Source organism: Oncorhynchus nerka, linkage group LG22 (genome assembly GCF_034236695.1).
Source record: "Oncorhynchus nerka isolate Pitt River linkage group LG22, Oner_Uvic_2.0, whole genome shotgun sequence".
Classification (NCBI taxonomy): Eukaryota; Metazoa; Chordata; class Actinopteri; order Salmoniformes; family Salmonidae; genus Oncorhynchus; species Oncorhynchus nerka.
The window spans coordinates 18,907,471-18,922,086 of NC_088417.1; the positions used below are offsets into that span (position 1 = coordinate 18,907,471).

Below are 14,616 nucleotides of genomic sequence, written 5' to 3' on the forward strand. Positions count from 1 at the left end.
AATCTACTCCATCTGTCAATCAGTCACCACAGCCGCTATGAACAAATACTTAGCTTAGATGTTGTCTTTAGGCACAGATCTAGGATCCGCTTACACTCGCCTATTTCCTAACCTTAGAGTGTGTGGCTTTGGACTTGTCTCCAAGGAGATGCTGACATGTTGGAGGATTTAGATACAGTGAGACACACACACCAACACAATCACGTACACATAAACACACGTTTGAGTTAGCTATATTGGCCAGGATAAAGACAGACCCTGAACTGAAGGCTGATTTTGAGTTATTTTAGTCTCTTATAGCTGCTGGCTATTCTCAAGGCTAATCAATGCTGTTGTCTGATCAATACAGGTGATCGACTGACAAGGTTTGCCTGTTTGGGAGGTTTGGTCTAAACATAAAGCTTTGAACAGTGACGTTCGGTTCATTTGCGAGGATGTGAAGGTGTGCAGCCCATAATAGATCCTTTTATGTTTTTGTGCCCGAGCATGTTTAAATCTAATTGTGTAGTCTCTCTAATGGGGTTTCAAGTGCATCGATAATCTGCTATCGGTAGAGAAGGGATTGAAGAAGAGATTTACACTCTAGTGACGACCTCTGTTTTACACTGGAGACCGCAGAGGTGGTTTCTTCCAAAGGAAATCAAACTCAATTTTTGTCTTTTTCAATCCGATATAGGGGGATTTCTCTTTTGGTGTGCTGATTTTAGTGCCCAATTCAATCACATCCGCTTTAGCCGACATATCCATAGTGGTTGTTTTGGCGACGTCGGAGGTGGGACCGCATTAGAGCTGTCGAATCCACAAGCAGCTCCGTGCGGTAGGCTATTGCAGACACTGCCATTGGATGAACGGAGACGTGTTAGTAACAATCCATTGCAGCCTCTACACCTCCATTAGGCTCGTATAAATCTTTATTATTTTGTTTAATTATGAAAAAAAATGTCATTTTCAATATGCTATACAGCCTACACTTTCTCATTCTGAACTTCTAACGCGAGTGGGAGGGGTGTGACTTCGTGACAACCACACGAGCAGCTGCTTACCGATTTGACAGCTAGCTCTTATCGCAGTTACACCTCCGACACTGCCAAAACACCAGCTATGCGGGTATCTGCTATTGCCGGTTAACGTTTGATCGGATTGACTCCCAGCCTTATTGTGTTTCATTACCGTGGAGACTAACCCTGTGACATCCCTGTGTCCCTCCTCCTCCTCAGTACCACTAAGTACGGGGTGTTTACCTTCCTGCCTCGTTTCCTGTACGAGCAGATCCGCCGCGCTGCCAACGCCTTCTTCCTCTTCATCGCCCTAATGCAGGTAGACCACGCCCACAATGCAGAGTACAATGGGTTTACTCGAGGGTGCAACGTAATAGAGCATTCACATAGAAATGTGTTATCTAGATAAGATATGATTCTCTTTCATGTAAAACTATGAAAGGAATCAGCTCTATTCATAATATTTCTATCTGTAACCTGCACTGACAACCTGACCACACCCTCAGCCTTTCCTCGACGTTGTGTCTGTTCTTCTTGTCAGCAAATCCCTGATGTGTCTCCTACGGGTCGTTACACCACCCTGGTACCACTCATCTTCATCCTCACTGTGGCTGGGATCAAAGAGATCATAGAGGACTATGTAAGTAGGACGCACACAGCGCGACAGCCATCAACAGACACAGCGCGACAGCCATCAACAGACACGGCTCAAGAACCAGCTCACAGCTCAACAGACACAGCTCAACAGACACAGTTCAGCTCCCCTGCTGTGGAACAACACCTCCTCTGTTCCAAAACAATGTCTTAGCCAGCGCAGTGCCGTTTTGGTGCGTTTTAATGTGAAAGAAAGAAAGTGAGACTCATAAGGAACTAACAAACCCTCTGTCTCTTTACAGCAAAGACACAAGGCAGACAACACAGTCAACAATAAAAAGACCACAGGTATTGGACGATTGTGTGTTTGCGTATGCATGAGTGTGCCTGTGTCAGTCAGTTTTATTTGGATGAGTGAATAACTAGTTTAAGGGAATAGACAATTGTGCTTAAGAAAGGATGAACAGTGTATGAAGTGTCTAGGCTAATAGCTCTGTTGTCATTGTGTCTCAGTTCTGAGGAATGGAGCCTGGCAGACCGTCATATGGAAACAGGTACCATTGCCCTCATCCTCTTCACAGCCTGTCTGACTAGTGGTTACAGATAAAGACCAGAGTTCTTTCCGTACCGCACGACCTGAATGGGGAAAACTCCGAACTCAAGTTGCAGCCTATAACTCGGGCCCAGAGTTTTTCCTGATCAGGTTATCTGGTGAAGGAGAACTCGTGGCCCTAGTTAGGAAGACTTCATGGCACATTATTTACCTCTCCAGAATGTTCTCTGGTGTCTTTCTCCACATTGATTAATATCCCCTGTATCTAATGTCCTTGCTTTGACTGAGGGAAGCGTCAGATATGAACATCCACTGTAAAGCTACTTGCTGCTCACTGTCACTTTCTCTCTCCCTCCACCATCCCTCTCTGCCTCCACCATCCCTCTCTCCCTCCACCAACCCTCTCTCCCTCCACCAACCCTCTCTCCCTCCACCAACCCTCTCTCCCTCCACCAACCCTCTCTCCCTCCACCAACCCTTTCTGCCTCCACCAACCCTCTCTGCCTCCACCAACCCTCTCTGCCTCCACCAACCCTTTCTGCCTCCACCATCCCTCTCTGCCTCCAACATCCCTCTCTGCCTCCACCAACCCTCTCTGCCTCCACCATCCCTCTCTCCCTCCACCAACCCTTTCTGCCTCCACCAACCCTTTCTGCCTCCACCAACCCTTTCTGCCTCCACCAACCCTCTCTGCCTCCACCATCCCTCTCTGCCTCCACCATCCCTCTCTGCCTCCACCATCCCTCTCTGCCTCCACCATCCCTCTCTGCCTCCACCAACCCTCTCTGCCTCCACCATCCCTCCCTTCTTTCCCTCTGTCTTCTCCTGCTTCACATTCTCTTGCACTTCTCTCTTCCCCTCTCTTTGCACCCACCCACCCACCCACCCTGTTCTCATTTTCATTCTCTCCTCCCGCTGTTGCATTGCTGCATCCTGGCCACAAGGTGGCAGTAGGAGACATAGTGAAGGTGACCAATGGGCAGCATCTTCCAGCTGACATGGTCATAGTGTCCTCCAGGTTGGTTTGCGGTGACATTGTGTGATGTCACCATTATGTTTGATCAGGGCTGTTCAATTCTAGTCCTGGAGGGCCAAAACACTTCTGGTTTTTGTTTCCACCTGGTAGTTAAATTGCACTCACCTGGTATCCCAGATCTGAATTAGTCCCTCATTAGACGGGGTTGAAAACCAGAAGGGTTTCGGCACTCCAGGACCGACATCGAACAGCCCTGTGTTTTGATAAATGTTTCAATATTTTTAATTTGCCTGTTGCATAGATGAATGTGGAAGTGAATGATGTGGTAAAGTTGGACTCCATCCCTCTCCACAGTGAGCCTCAGGCCATGTGTTACACTGAAACCTCCAACCTGGACGGAGAAACCAACCTGAAGATCAGACAGGTGAGACGTGTGTTAGGAATGACCCTGAAGGTGTGTGTATTTTATCAGTGTACCTGCTCTAACTGAGTGTGTGTTTCAGGGTCTCACTCACACAGCTGGTCTCCAGTCTCTGGAGGAGCTGATGGGTCTCTCTGGCCGTCTGGAGTGTGAAGAGCCCAACAGACACCTGTACGACTTCACTGGGACCCTACGGCTGGACAACCAAAAGTACCGAACACACACTCTCATCTGAACACACACTCTCATCTGAACACACACTCTCATCTGAACACACACTCTCATCTGAACACACACTCTCATCTGAACACACACTCTCATCTGAACACACACTCTCATCTGAACACACACTCTCATCTGAACACACTCTCATCTGAACACACTCTCATCTGAACACACTCTCATCTGAACACACACCTAACATAGAATTACATTTTCATCCTCAGCCTGATTGTCACTGTTCTCTCTCTCCAGTGCGGTTCCTCTTGGTCCTGACCAGGTGCTACTGAGAGGTGCCCAGCTCAGAAACACACAATGGGTTGTAGGAATTATAGTCTACACTGGACATGACTCCAAACTGATGCAGGTTAGCCATTTCAAGCCTTTGTGATCCAAACCTAACTTGAACCATAGTCTTGAATCAAGCCAATCTTACCTCTACAAAGCAGTTGAACTTGGTGTTCCTTCTCCACTGCTTTCTTTTGAGTTAGTGTGTCATTTTGGGTGTTTTGTAGTTCCACATGAAGGATGTAATAATGTGGTGAATGTTCCTTCCAGAACTCGACCAAGGCCCCCCTGAAGCGTTCTAACGTGGAGCGGGTGACCAACGTCCAGATCCTGGTGCTGTTCTGCATCCTCCTGGTGATGGCGCTAGTGAGCTCTATAGGAGCCTCCATCTGGAACAAACAACACACTGAGGAGGCCTGCTGGTACCTGTCACGTGCCGGTGAGAATACACACACTCACTCACTCTCTCATGGGTGGACACACACACACGCATTATTCATTCTCTACTCTTCCAAATAAGCTCTTGACCGTGTGTGTGTGTCTACAGGGGACATCTCCACTAACTTTTGGTATAACCTGCTGACCTTCATCATCCTCTACAACAACCTCATCCCCATCAGCCTGCTGGTCACTCTGGAGGTGGTCAAGTTCACACAGGCCCTCTTCATCAACTGGGTACGGACAAGTGTGTGTGTGTGTGTGTGTTTAACTCTGTTTAGCAGTGTCATGAAACTCCCTCTGTGTTTGGTGGTCAGGATGAGGAGATGTACTACTCTGAGACAGACACACCCGCCATGGCTCGAACGTCCAATCTCAACGAAGAACTGGGCCAGGTGAGGATTTGGATCAAATCAAATGGTGGATTCCACCAATCTTGACCATGTTCACATCAGGGCTCAACCAATCAGAGTTTAATTCTGTTGTGTACTGCTATCTTTTCTTTATTTCCTCTCTCCCAGGTGAAGTATCTGTTTTCTGATAAGACAGGAACTCTCACCTGTAACGTCATGCACTTCAAGAAGTGTACCATCGCTGGAATCACATACGGCCACTTCCCTGACCTGGATGTTGATCGTTCCATGGAGGACTTCAGGTCAGTGACCGCCTCCTCTTCTGCACCTTTGGCTGTGCTATGACTCACTATCTATACTACAAACACCCCTTTCTTTGTTGTATACAATGCGTTGTGTAGGTAGTGTTTAATTCTGTCCGTCTCCTCTCTCAGTCCCCTGCCGTCCAGCAGTCTTAACTCCACAGAGTTTGATGACCCCGCTCTCATCCAGAACATTGAGAAGAACCATGTAGGTGTTCCCCTGAGCTCCTGAGATCTTCTCTAATGACGATTCTTATACTGAAAGAGAATGACACTGGGCCATGTATCTCTTCCCCCCCCAGCCAACCTCTGCCCAAATCTGTGAGTTTCTGACGATGATGGCGGTGTGTCACACAGTGGTCCCAGAGAGAGAGGAGGACCAGCTTATCTACCAGGCCTCCTCACCAGGTAGACAGCCTATCTCTACACAGCTTATACACCATAGAGACAATCATAACTCAGCTACTAGACAATAGGCCCAATCACATCCTAGCTACTACACATTAGAGCCTTTCCCAAAACGTCCTAATATGTGCAATGCATGTGTGTTTTTTTTTTTTTTCTTTCCTCAGATGAAGGAGCTCTGGTAAAAGGAGCCAAAGGTCTGGGCTTCGTTTTCACAGCAAGGACTCCTGGCTCCGTTATCATGGAAGCTGTAAGTGTGGGTTTGAGAGACTGGGATGGAGGGCCATTTGAAGAAAGGTAAATACTCATCCTGTTCACTGTTTAATTATTGGTATTTCTCTGTGTCTTTCAGAGGGGGAAGGAGAAGAGCTTTGAGTTGCTGAATGTGCTGGAGTTTTCAAGGTAAATAAAATGACATACTCACTCACTCATAACATTGACAGACACTTAAAAGTCTCTCTTTTTTTCTCTACAGTAACCGTAAGCGCATGTCTGTAGTGGTCCGAACCCCCGATGGGAAACTGCGTCTGTACTGCAAGGGAGCAGTGAGTATAACCCCAGTCATTGAATGCACCACAGTTTATTCCCATAGTGTCTTTGCTCATAATGATGATGAAACGGCGCATGTTGATGATGTCATGATGTTTGTTTCAGGATAATGTGATCTTTGAGCGTCTCACTGATGCGTCTCAGTACAAAGAGCTGACCATCGCACACCTGGAACAGTTCGCCACCGAGGGTACGGGCCTTTCTCTTTTTACATTTAAGTCATTTAGCAGACGCTCTTATCCAGAGCGACTTACAAATTGGTGCGTTCACCTTAAGACATCCAGTGGAACAGCCACTTTACAATAGTGCATCTAAATCTTTTAAGGGGGGTGAGAAGGATTACTTTATCCTATCCTAGGTATTCCTGAAAGAGGTGGGGTTTCAGGTGTCTCCGGAAGGTGGTGATTGACTCCGCTGTCCTGGCGTCGTGAGGGTGTTTGTTCCACCATTGGGGGGCCAGAGCAGCGAACAGTTTTGACTGGGCTGCGTGGGAACTGTACTTCCTCAGTGGTAGGGAGGCGAGCAGGCCAGAGGTGGATGAACGCAGTGCCCTTGTTTGGGTGTAGGGCCTGATCAGAGCCTGGAGGTACTGAGGTTCCGTTCCCCTCACAGCTCCGTAGGCAAGCACCATGGTTTGTAGCGGATGCGAGCTTCAACTGGAAGCCAGTGGAGAGAGCGGAGGAGCGGGGTGACGTGAGAGAACTTGGGAAGGTTGAACACCAGACGGGCTGCGGCGTTCTGGATGAGTTGTAGGGGTTTAATGGCACAGGCAGGGAGCCCAGCCAACCGCGAGTTGCAGTAATCCAGACGGGAGATGACAAGTGCCTGGATTAGGACCTGCGCTGCTTCCTGTGTGAGGCAGGGTCGTACTCTGCGGATGTTGTAGAGCATGAACCTACAAGAACGGGCCACCGCCTTGATGTTAGTTGAGAACGACAGGGTGTTGTCCAGGATCACGCCAAGGTTCTTAGTGCTCTGGGAGGAGGACACAATGGAGTTGTCAACCGTGATGGCGAGATCATGGAACGGGCAGTCCATCCCCGGGAGGAAGAGCAGCTCCGTCTTGCCGAGGTTCAGCTTGAGGTGGTGATCCGTCATCCACACTGATATGTCTGCCAGACATGCAGAGATGCGATTCGCCACCTGGTCATCAGAAGGGGGAAAGGAGAAGATTAATTGTGTGTCGTCTGCATAGCAATGATAGGAGAGACCATGTAAGGTTATGACAGAGCCAAGTGACTTGGTGTATAGCGAGAATAGGAGAGGGCCTAGAACAGAGCCCTGGGGGACGCCAGTGGTGAGAGCGCGTGGTGAGGAGACAGATTCTCGCCACGCCACCTGGTAGGAGCGACCTGTCAGGTAGGACGCAATCCAAGCGTGGGCCGTGCCGGAGATGCCCAACTCGGAGAGGGTGGAGAGGAGGATCTGATGGTTCACAGTATCGAAGGCAGCCGATAGGTCTAGAAGGATGAGAGCAGAGGAGAGAGAGTTAGCTTTAGCAGTGCGGAGGGCCTCCGTGATACAGAGAAGAGCAGTCTCAGTTGAATGACTAGTCTTGAAACCTGACTGATTTGGATCAAGAAGGTCATTCTGAGAGAGATAGCGGGAGAGCTCTTTTTAATATGTCAAGACATATATTCATATCTACATTATTACTGCTTAATTCAGGGATGGGCAACTCTGTTGGGGGTGGGGGCTGCAGTGGCTGGTGGATCTGGTTCCACATGCAGTCAGAGCCGGCCCTAGCCTTTTGGGGGCCCTCACCTTGAGAGCAAAACACTTTAGCAGCTCCCCTCTTCACAGTGGAGAAAAGACCAACGTTTTAGAGTAGGGCTGACTCCATTTAGTCAACTGTTTGGTCGATAGGCTGTTGGTTGACCAGGATTGTTTTAGTCGAGCAGTGGCAAACGTATAAATAGACACTTCAAATCAAATGTATTTATATAGCCCTTCGTACATCAGCTGATATCTCAAAGTGCTGTACAGAAACCCAGCCTAAAACCCCAAACAGCAAGCAATGCAGGTGTAGAAGCACGGTGGCTAGGAAAAACTCCCTAGAAAGGCCAAAACCTAGGAAGAAACCTAGAGAGGAACCAGGCTATGTGGGGTGGCCAGTCCTCTTCTGGCTGTGCCGGGTGGAGATTATAACAGAACATGGCCAAGATGTTCAAATGTTAATAAATGACCAGCATGGTCGAATAATAATAAGGCAGAACAGTTGAAACTGGAGCAGCAGCACAGTCAGGTGGAAGTTGAAACTGGAGCAGCAGCATGGCCAGGTGGACTGGGGACAGCAAGGAGTCATCATGTCAGGTAGTCCTGGGGCATGGTTCTAGGGCTCAGGTCAGTTGAAACTGAACAGCAGCATGGCCAGGTGGACTGGGGACAGCAAGGAGTCATCATGTCAGGTAGTCCTGGGGCATGGTCCTAGGGCTCAGGTCCTCCGAGAGAGAGAAAGAAAGAGAGAAGGAGAGAATTAGAGAATGCACACTTAGATTCACACAGGACACCGAATAGGACAGGAGAAGTACTCCAGATATAACAAACTGACCCCAGCCCCCCGACACATAAACTACTGCACTTGTCTGATTCACGCCTGTCTGAGTGGACTAATCCATTACCGAGGCCGAGGGGATGCACAACAGACACTTGTCTGATTCACGCCTGTCTGAGTGGACTAATCCATTACCGAGGCCGAGGGGATGCACAACAGACACTTGTCTGATTCACGCCTGTCTGAGTGGACTAATCCATTACCGAGGCCGAGGGGATGCACAACAGTATCACCAGTAGTAGTATCACCAGTATCACCAGTCATTCCATTTAGGAGTTGTTTGGAGTGCTCCTGTCAATCTTGAGTAAGGACACGCACTTGATTATGCATAGAAGAAGGCCTAGGCTACCTGGCCTGAGTGCAAATGTACACCTATAAATGTTCCCACCTGGGGATCTGATACTATTTCTTATTCAGAAGCTCTACAGTGATGGTGAGTTAAGACAAAGTAATGTTTTATTCGCATCAAACAGCAAGTAAACTAAGTATGTTGTTATATCCATTGAGAAAGGCTACGTTGAGGAACTATTGTCAATCTAAAAAAATCTTTCCTGCTCTCTCCCTTTCGATAACCACTCAGCATGAAAGGGGGGAAAAATGTCATGCTCTGATCCGGTGGAAACATCATAAATTAGGCCTACCTGATTACTTCTTATCCCTTGGACAAATAGAGTACAGCTGTGTGTCTGTCGAGCTCACTGGTGGTGCTGGAAACTCTGAGGGCCCAGAATATTTTATAGGTTGCAAGTTTGCAAGCACAAGCTTTGTGCCAGACCACGTTAATAGGCAATACAATGTTTCAAGTTTCCTGCAGACAGGCCATGCATAGCCAATGTGATTTATAGGATATTCATTTTTATCAGGATATTTTCAGGCTGCAATGTTTTTATTTGTTGGCTGATATGTAGGCTATTTTTACATACTGGTAATAGAAGTTACAGTCAGGGGCCTCCCGAGTGATGGAGCTGTCCAAGACACTGCATCGGGGTGCTAGAGGCGTCACTACAGACCCGGGTTCGAACCCGGGCTGTATCACAACCAGACGTCATCTGGAGTCCAAGCGTTGTCCAGGCCGGGGGGGCTTTACTTGGTTCATCGTGCTCTAGCGACTCCTTGTGGCGGACCGGCGCCTGCAGGCTGACCTCGGTCGCCATTTGAACAATTCAGTATGTTTACACATATGAATATGACAGTACGATAGCTTGACACCCAAATGGAAAAGGTTGCCAACAGCTGGTGTAGCCTTGTACAGGCAACTTCAGGAGCATAATGCAGTCCCTCCCGGATTTCTGTGTGATTTCTACAGCCAAAAATGCTTGATTTTGATGCAGCTTTTCTGAAATTCTGCGATACATTTTGCGATGTTATTTTTCACGTTAATTTTATAAAAAGTAATGTGCTCAGTTTTAGGATGATTTTAAGCAGAATACATAATACAAAAACAATTAAACATCTAAAGTGCTCAATTTAGTTTATTTTCCTGAACAAACAGCTCTGTCATAATCCACTCACACACACCTCTCCTCTCCATCAGGCTTGGGGCTTGCTATCAACACGAGATGGCAAGCCCCCCACCTCCCATTGCAACACACTCTTTCTCAAAACCCCCCCAAATAGATTCAATGCTGATCAATCGCTTTCAATTTGAGAATCGATATTTCTTTCGCATAAGTTGTCTTCAAAATTCTTGATTGTGATTTTTCTTCTTCTCTGAAAGGTCGTAGGGGAGATAAAGAACAGAACACGTACAAATAGAGTATTGTGGTTGATATGCACTTAACAGTATTACCATTTAAAAAAAAATCCATAAAGATTGTTTTCAAGATCCATATTACGTTTTACAGAGAGTTTAAAACGGCTATGCTGACAAATTGCACTCAGTGCTTTGAGCAGTAGACAGACTCTCTACTAAAGACAGACTGGGGAGGCAGAGACCCTACAGCCAAGGTGACTGGGGAGAGCAGAGTGCTGACCACCCTACTAAAGCCAAAGACCTAAAGCCAAGGTTAGACTGGGGGGAGAGACCACCCTACTAAAGAGGTTGCTGGGGAGAGCAGAACCACCCTACTAAAGCCAAGGTTAGACTGGGGAGAGCAGAGTGCTGACCACCCTACTAAAGCCAAGGTTAGACTGGGGAGAGCAGAGTGCCGACCACCCTACTAAAGCCAAGGTTAGACTGGGGAGAGCAGAGTGTTGACCACCCTACTAAAGCCAAGGTTAGACTGGGGAGAGCAGAGTGCCGACCACCCTACTAAAGCCAAGGTTAGCGGAGTAAAACGCACTCACCTTGATACTTTGTGCTTCCCACAGTCTTCCCTGCTACCACTTCAGTCATGGTGATCTGCCGCTGCTGTGGGAACTGTTCTGACATTCTCATATGCTTTGCTGATTTGATTGTTGACTTTCTCTTGTTTCCAAAAACATTTGGAAATTATTTCGCACAGTCTTGAGCTGCTATTTCTGTTCATTGTACTGCCTGTCAGCCATCAACAATCAGCCATCATCTTCACATGTGAATACGCTGACAGGCCAGGGAGGGAAAACTGTGTTAAAGTGTGGTTGGATTGGGCCATTTTCCACGGTAACAGTGCAGTAATTGGTCAAAATCACGAACCCGCTTTTGATTGAACCTTTTTATGCGCTAAAAGTGCATTTGATTGTTCAAAATTGCGATCTCTCGCATAATATGGGCTGATTTGGTTGATTTTGCTTCGAATTATGCGATCGCGGAATCCTGGAGGGCCTGATGGCAAAATATGTGAAGGCCAGAGGCAGCAGGAGGAGGGTCGATCCGGAAACTTCTTTTTTAAATTTCTTCTGGCTATATTGAGCCTTGGCTCCCTCTAGGTGTTTTTTATTTTTTAATCACAGTGCTTAAACCATCAGACAAAGCAGTAGCAGTAGCCTACATATATAGTTGATTTAATTCAAACGTAGAGTGTGTCTATTACAGAAGAATACACGTTGGTCAAAAGAACAGATGACTCTCTGTCGACCAGCATTGTTTTTAGTCGGAGACGGCCCTATTTTAGAGTTAATTTCCTTCAATTTGACACATTTTGGCATAGGGGGGAAAGAAATGTTTGCCGTTTTTATAGACATTCTCACTCAGATATCCTAACAACCTCATTGGGCCCCGGATCTGTAATTCGATCATGATTACTACAAGTTTAGATGGTCTAGCCAGCTAACTTACAAAGCAGAACAAAAATAGCTGACATGGGCTAATTGAGTGACTGTCAGCGATTGACATAAGAGAAAAACTGCTGATGCACAACCACATTTCAAAATTGCACCTTGTGTATATACTAACTCTTAACTCTAAATTGAGACCCTAGCTGAGTTCCAAAAATGTATCGTGAGCCTACAAAAATGTATCGCGAGCCTACAAAAATGTATCGCGAGCCTACAAAAATGTATCGCGAGCCTACAAAAATGTATCGCGAGCCTACAAAAAATGTGAGCCTCAGCGAGCCTACAAAAATGTATCGTGAGCCTACAAAAATGGGGGCAGGTTGCCCATCCCTGACTTGATTCATATATGACCCTGTCCCCCCCAGGTCTGCGGACTCTGTGTTTTGCCTATGTTGATCTGGAGGAGGGGGTATACCAGGAGTGGCTGAAGGAGTACACCCGTATAAGCACTATCATTAAAGACCGGGCCCAGAAACTAGAGGACTGCTACGAACTACTGGAGAAGGTAAGGGTTGGGGTCAATGGTTAGCATTGCATTGCATTGAGCTACGAGTGGTGCAGCGGTCTAAGGCACTGCATTTCGGGCTGTATCATCACCGGCCGTGATCGGGAGTCCCATAGGGCTGCGCACAATTGGCCCAGCGTCATCCGGGTTAGGGTTTGGCTGGGGTAGGCTGTTATTTTAAATAATAATTTGTTCTTAACTGACATGCCTAGTTAAATAATAAATCTAGTTAGATACTGTAAAGCCATACCTCTGTACTCTAGCATGGTAAGATAGTACACCATACCCTTCAGTCAGTGTGTTGCTGGGCTGGTGGGCTGTTTGTCCAGCAGAGGGCAGAGTGGACCTACTGGATCCACTGTAGCGGGATATAAGGACCTCTTGGTGCTGAAGAAGCGGTGTGTGTTATCCCCTGCCAGTTACTAACCTGTCAACCGTACAGATGCCCTGTAACCCAGAGGACAGCTCCAGTATACATCTGGACATGATGAGGCCTGTGGTCATTAAGAGACTGGACATGGCAGCTGTTGGCAGGAAATGTATTCTGAGAGTGTATATTAAGGCTGGCCATTAGGCTGGAAAATGGACACCATTGCTTTCTTTGTTTGGCTGTTTCTCAGGTAGTACTCCAATAAAGAGAGCGGTTTTGAAAGACGGCCCAGAGTAGAGGAGAGGGAAGGTGATGGGATTAAAGAGAGGGAGAGAGGTAGACTGGAAGACCACAGGGATAATTATCCTCACCAGTCTGCCAAGAGCCCCGTAAAACTGGAATCAACGAACACTGCACCGTTACCAGCTGGGGGCGTGTGTGTGTGTGTGTGTGTGTGTGTGCACGCGCATCAATAATGAGTGTATTTGCGTTTTTTAATTGATTTCAAAATAAATGTTTGGGGAACATTAACAGACTTTCCCTATGCTGCTGTTTGACCCACTTACAGAGTTTTAACATGCTGCACGCCTCTTCTTACCCTGCCGTATGCTGCTGACGGCCAGTCTGTCTCTCCAACTTGGATGTAGTTTCTAAGATGTCCTCAAAACACAATGAACCTCCAAGTTGTATTTTGTCCAGAAAAGCATTTTCTGAAAGTATTTGTCTCTCTCTTAGTCTATGCTCACTCATTCTGTCTCTTTCTCTCTTTCTTTGTGTGTGTGTGTCTCTGTAGGACCTGTTGTTGTTGGGGGCCACAGCTATAGAGGACCGTCTCCAGGCAGGGGTCCCTGAGACCATCGCTACTCTGATGAAGGCCGACATCAAGATATGGGTCCTCACTGGAGACAAACAGGAGACCGCCATCAACATAGGTGAGAGAGGGATGGAGGGAGAGAGAGAGATGGCGTTTACTTCTTGATGAGTGTTTCTATGCTGTAGCTGAGATTGTATTCTCTATCTTAGGGTACTCCTGTCGTCTAGTTTCCCATGGCATGTCCCTCATCATCGTCAACGAGGATTCACTGGATGTGAGTACATATTTTTCTTCTTCTTGCCTTACCAATTCCTCCTTTACCCCCCCACCCATCATCCACCTCTTCCTTTCCTCTTCTCCTCATCCTCATTTTCCACTTACTACTCCTGCTCCTTCTCCTCCTTGTGTGTGTGTCTTTAGGGTGGGTTCTATAGTGTTACCGTGGGAACTAGGGTGTGGCACAGCAAAGATTGGAGGGTGTGTTTCTTTGTCTGCTCACAGGTGGAGGTAATTAAGCTGTCTGGTGTCTTCCTGTAGAAAGATCTCTTTCTCTCCTCTCATCCCTCTGTGTGTGTCACTCACTCACTCACACGCGCACACACACACACACACACACACACACACACACACAAATTGAGTGAGAATTTCCTCTGGGTAAACACAGGGCTTCTTCACCACTGCAGACCCACTGGATTGGCATAGTCATTCTTTATTACATATCTGTGAGCATTATTGAGTGTGTGTGCAGACCCCAGTATCAGAGACATTCTGTAGAATACAGTTTGCTGCAGTCAAATTCTACAGATTGCATTTCAACCTTAGGCTTGTTAAATTGTGTGTCATTCTAAGTGGTTGGGTAACTGTCATGTGAGAATGTCTGCTAGCTTTAGTGGAGTTAATTTGTCTGTGAGACAGACAGTCTGCAGATAGCAGGCAGGGTTACGGCCTGAAAACGCCATTGTGTCTCAGAATGTGTGTATGAAGTGGAATGTGTACTGATGGACTGTTTTGGGATAGAGCGAGATATCAGAGTTACCATATGGAGAGAACGGACAGAGTGCCACAGAATTGTGTTCACCTTA

At 47.1% G+C, this 14,616-nt stretch overlaps 1 protein-coding gene across 9 annotated transcripts in view; it reads left to right on the plus strand.

Moving 5' to 3' along the window:
* atp8a2 (ATPase phospholipid transporting 8A2) overlaps positions 1 to 14,616 on the plus strand; it is a 68,952-nt gene that overhangs the window by 21,061 nt on the left and 33,275 nt on the right. For 8 of the 9 annotated variants that reach the window (XM_029626400.2, XM_029626399.2, XM_029626394.2 and 5 more), the window contains 21 exons: positions 1,218 to 1,317; positions 1,540 to 1,638; positions 1,895 to 1,940; positions 2,106 to 2,146; positions 3,090 to 3,163; positions 3,476 to 3,545; positions 3,625 to 3,752; positions 4,017 to 4,128; positions 4,320 to 4,488; positions 4,597 to 4,724; positions 4,805 to 4,882; positions 5,009 to 5,142; positions 5,275 to 5,350; positions 5,445 to 5,550; positions 5,715 to 5,797; positions 5,900 to 5,949; positions 6,023 to 6,092; positions 6,202 to 6,286; positions 12,211 to 12,350; positions 13,514 to 13,652; positions 13,744 to 13,808. In XM_029626400.2, the coding sequence (XP_029482260.1) occupies positions 1,218 to 1,317; positions 1,540 to 1,638; positions 1,895 to 1,940; positions 2,106 to 2,146; positions 3,090 to 3,163; positions 3,476 to 3,545; positions 3,625 to 3,752; positions 4,017 to 4,128; positions 4,320 to 4,488; positions 4,597 to 4,724; positions 4,805 to 4,882; positions 5,009 to 5,142; positions 5,275 to 5,350; positions 5,445 to 5,550; positions 5,715 to 5,797; positions 5,900 to 5,949; positions 6,023 to 6,092; positions 6,202 to 6,286; positions 12,211 to 12,350; positions 13,514 to 13,652; positions 13,744 to 13,808 (1,993 nt within the window). Of the gene's footprint in view, positions 1 to 1,217; positions 1,318 to 1,539; positions 1,639 to 1,894; positions 1,941 to 2,105; positions 2,147 to 3,089; positions 3,164 to 3,475; positions 3,546 to 3,624; positions 3,753 to 4,016; positions 4,129 to 4,319; positions 4,489 to 4,596; positions 4,725 to 4,804; positions 4,883 to 5,008; positions 5,143 to 5,274; positions 5,351 to 5,444; positions 5,551 to 5,714; positions 5,798 to 5,899; positions 5,950 to 6,022; positions 6,093 to 6,201; positions 6,287 to 12,210; positions 12,351 to 13,513; positions 13,653 to 13,743; positions 13,809 to 14,616 lie in introns of those variants that run through there. The other variant, XM_029626403.2, reaches the window with a different exon arrangement.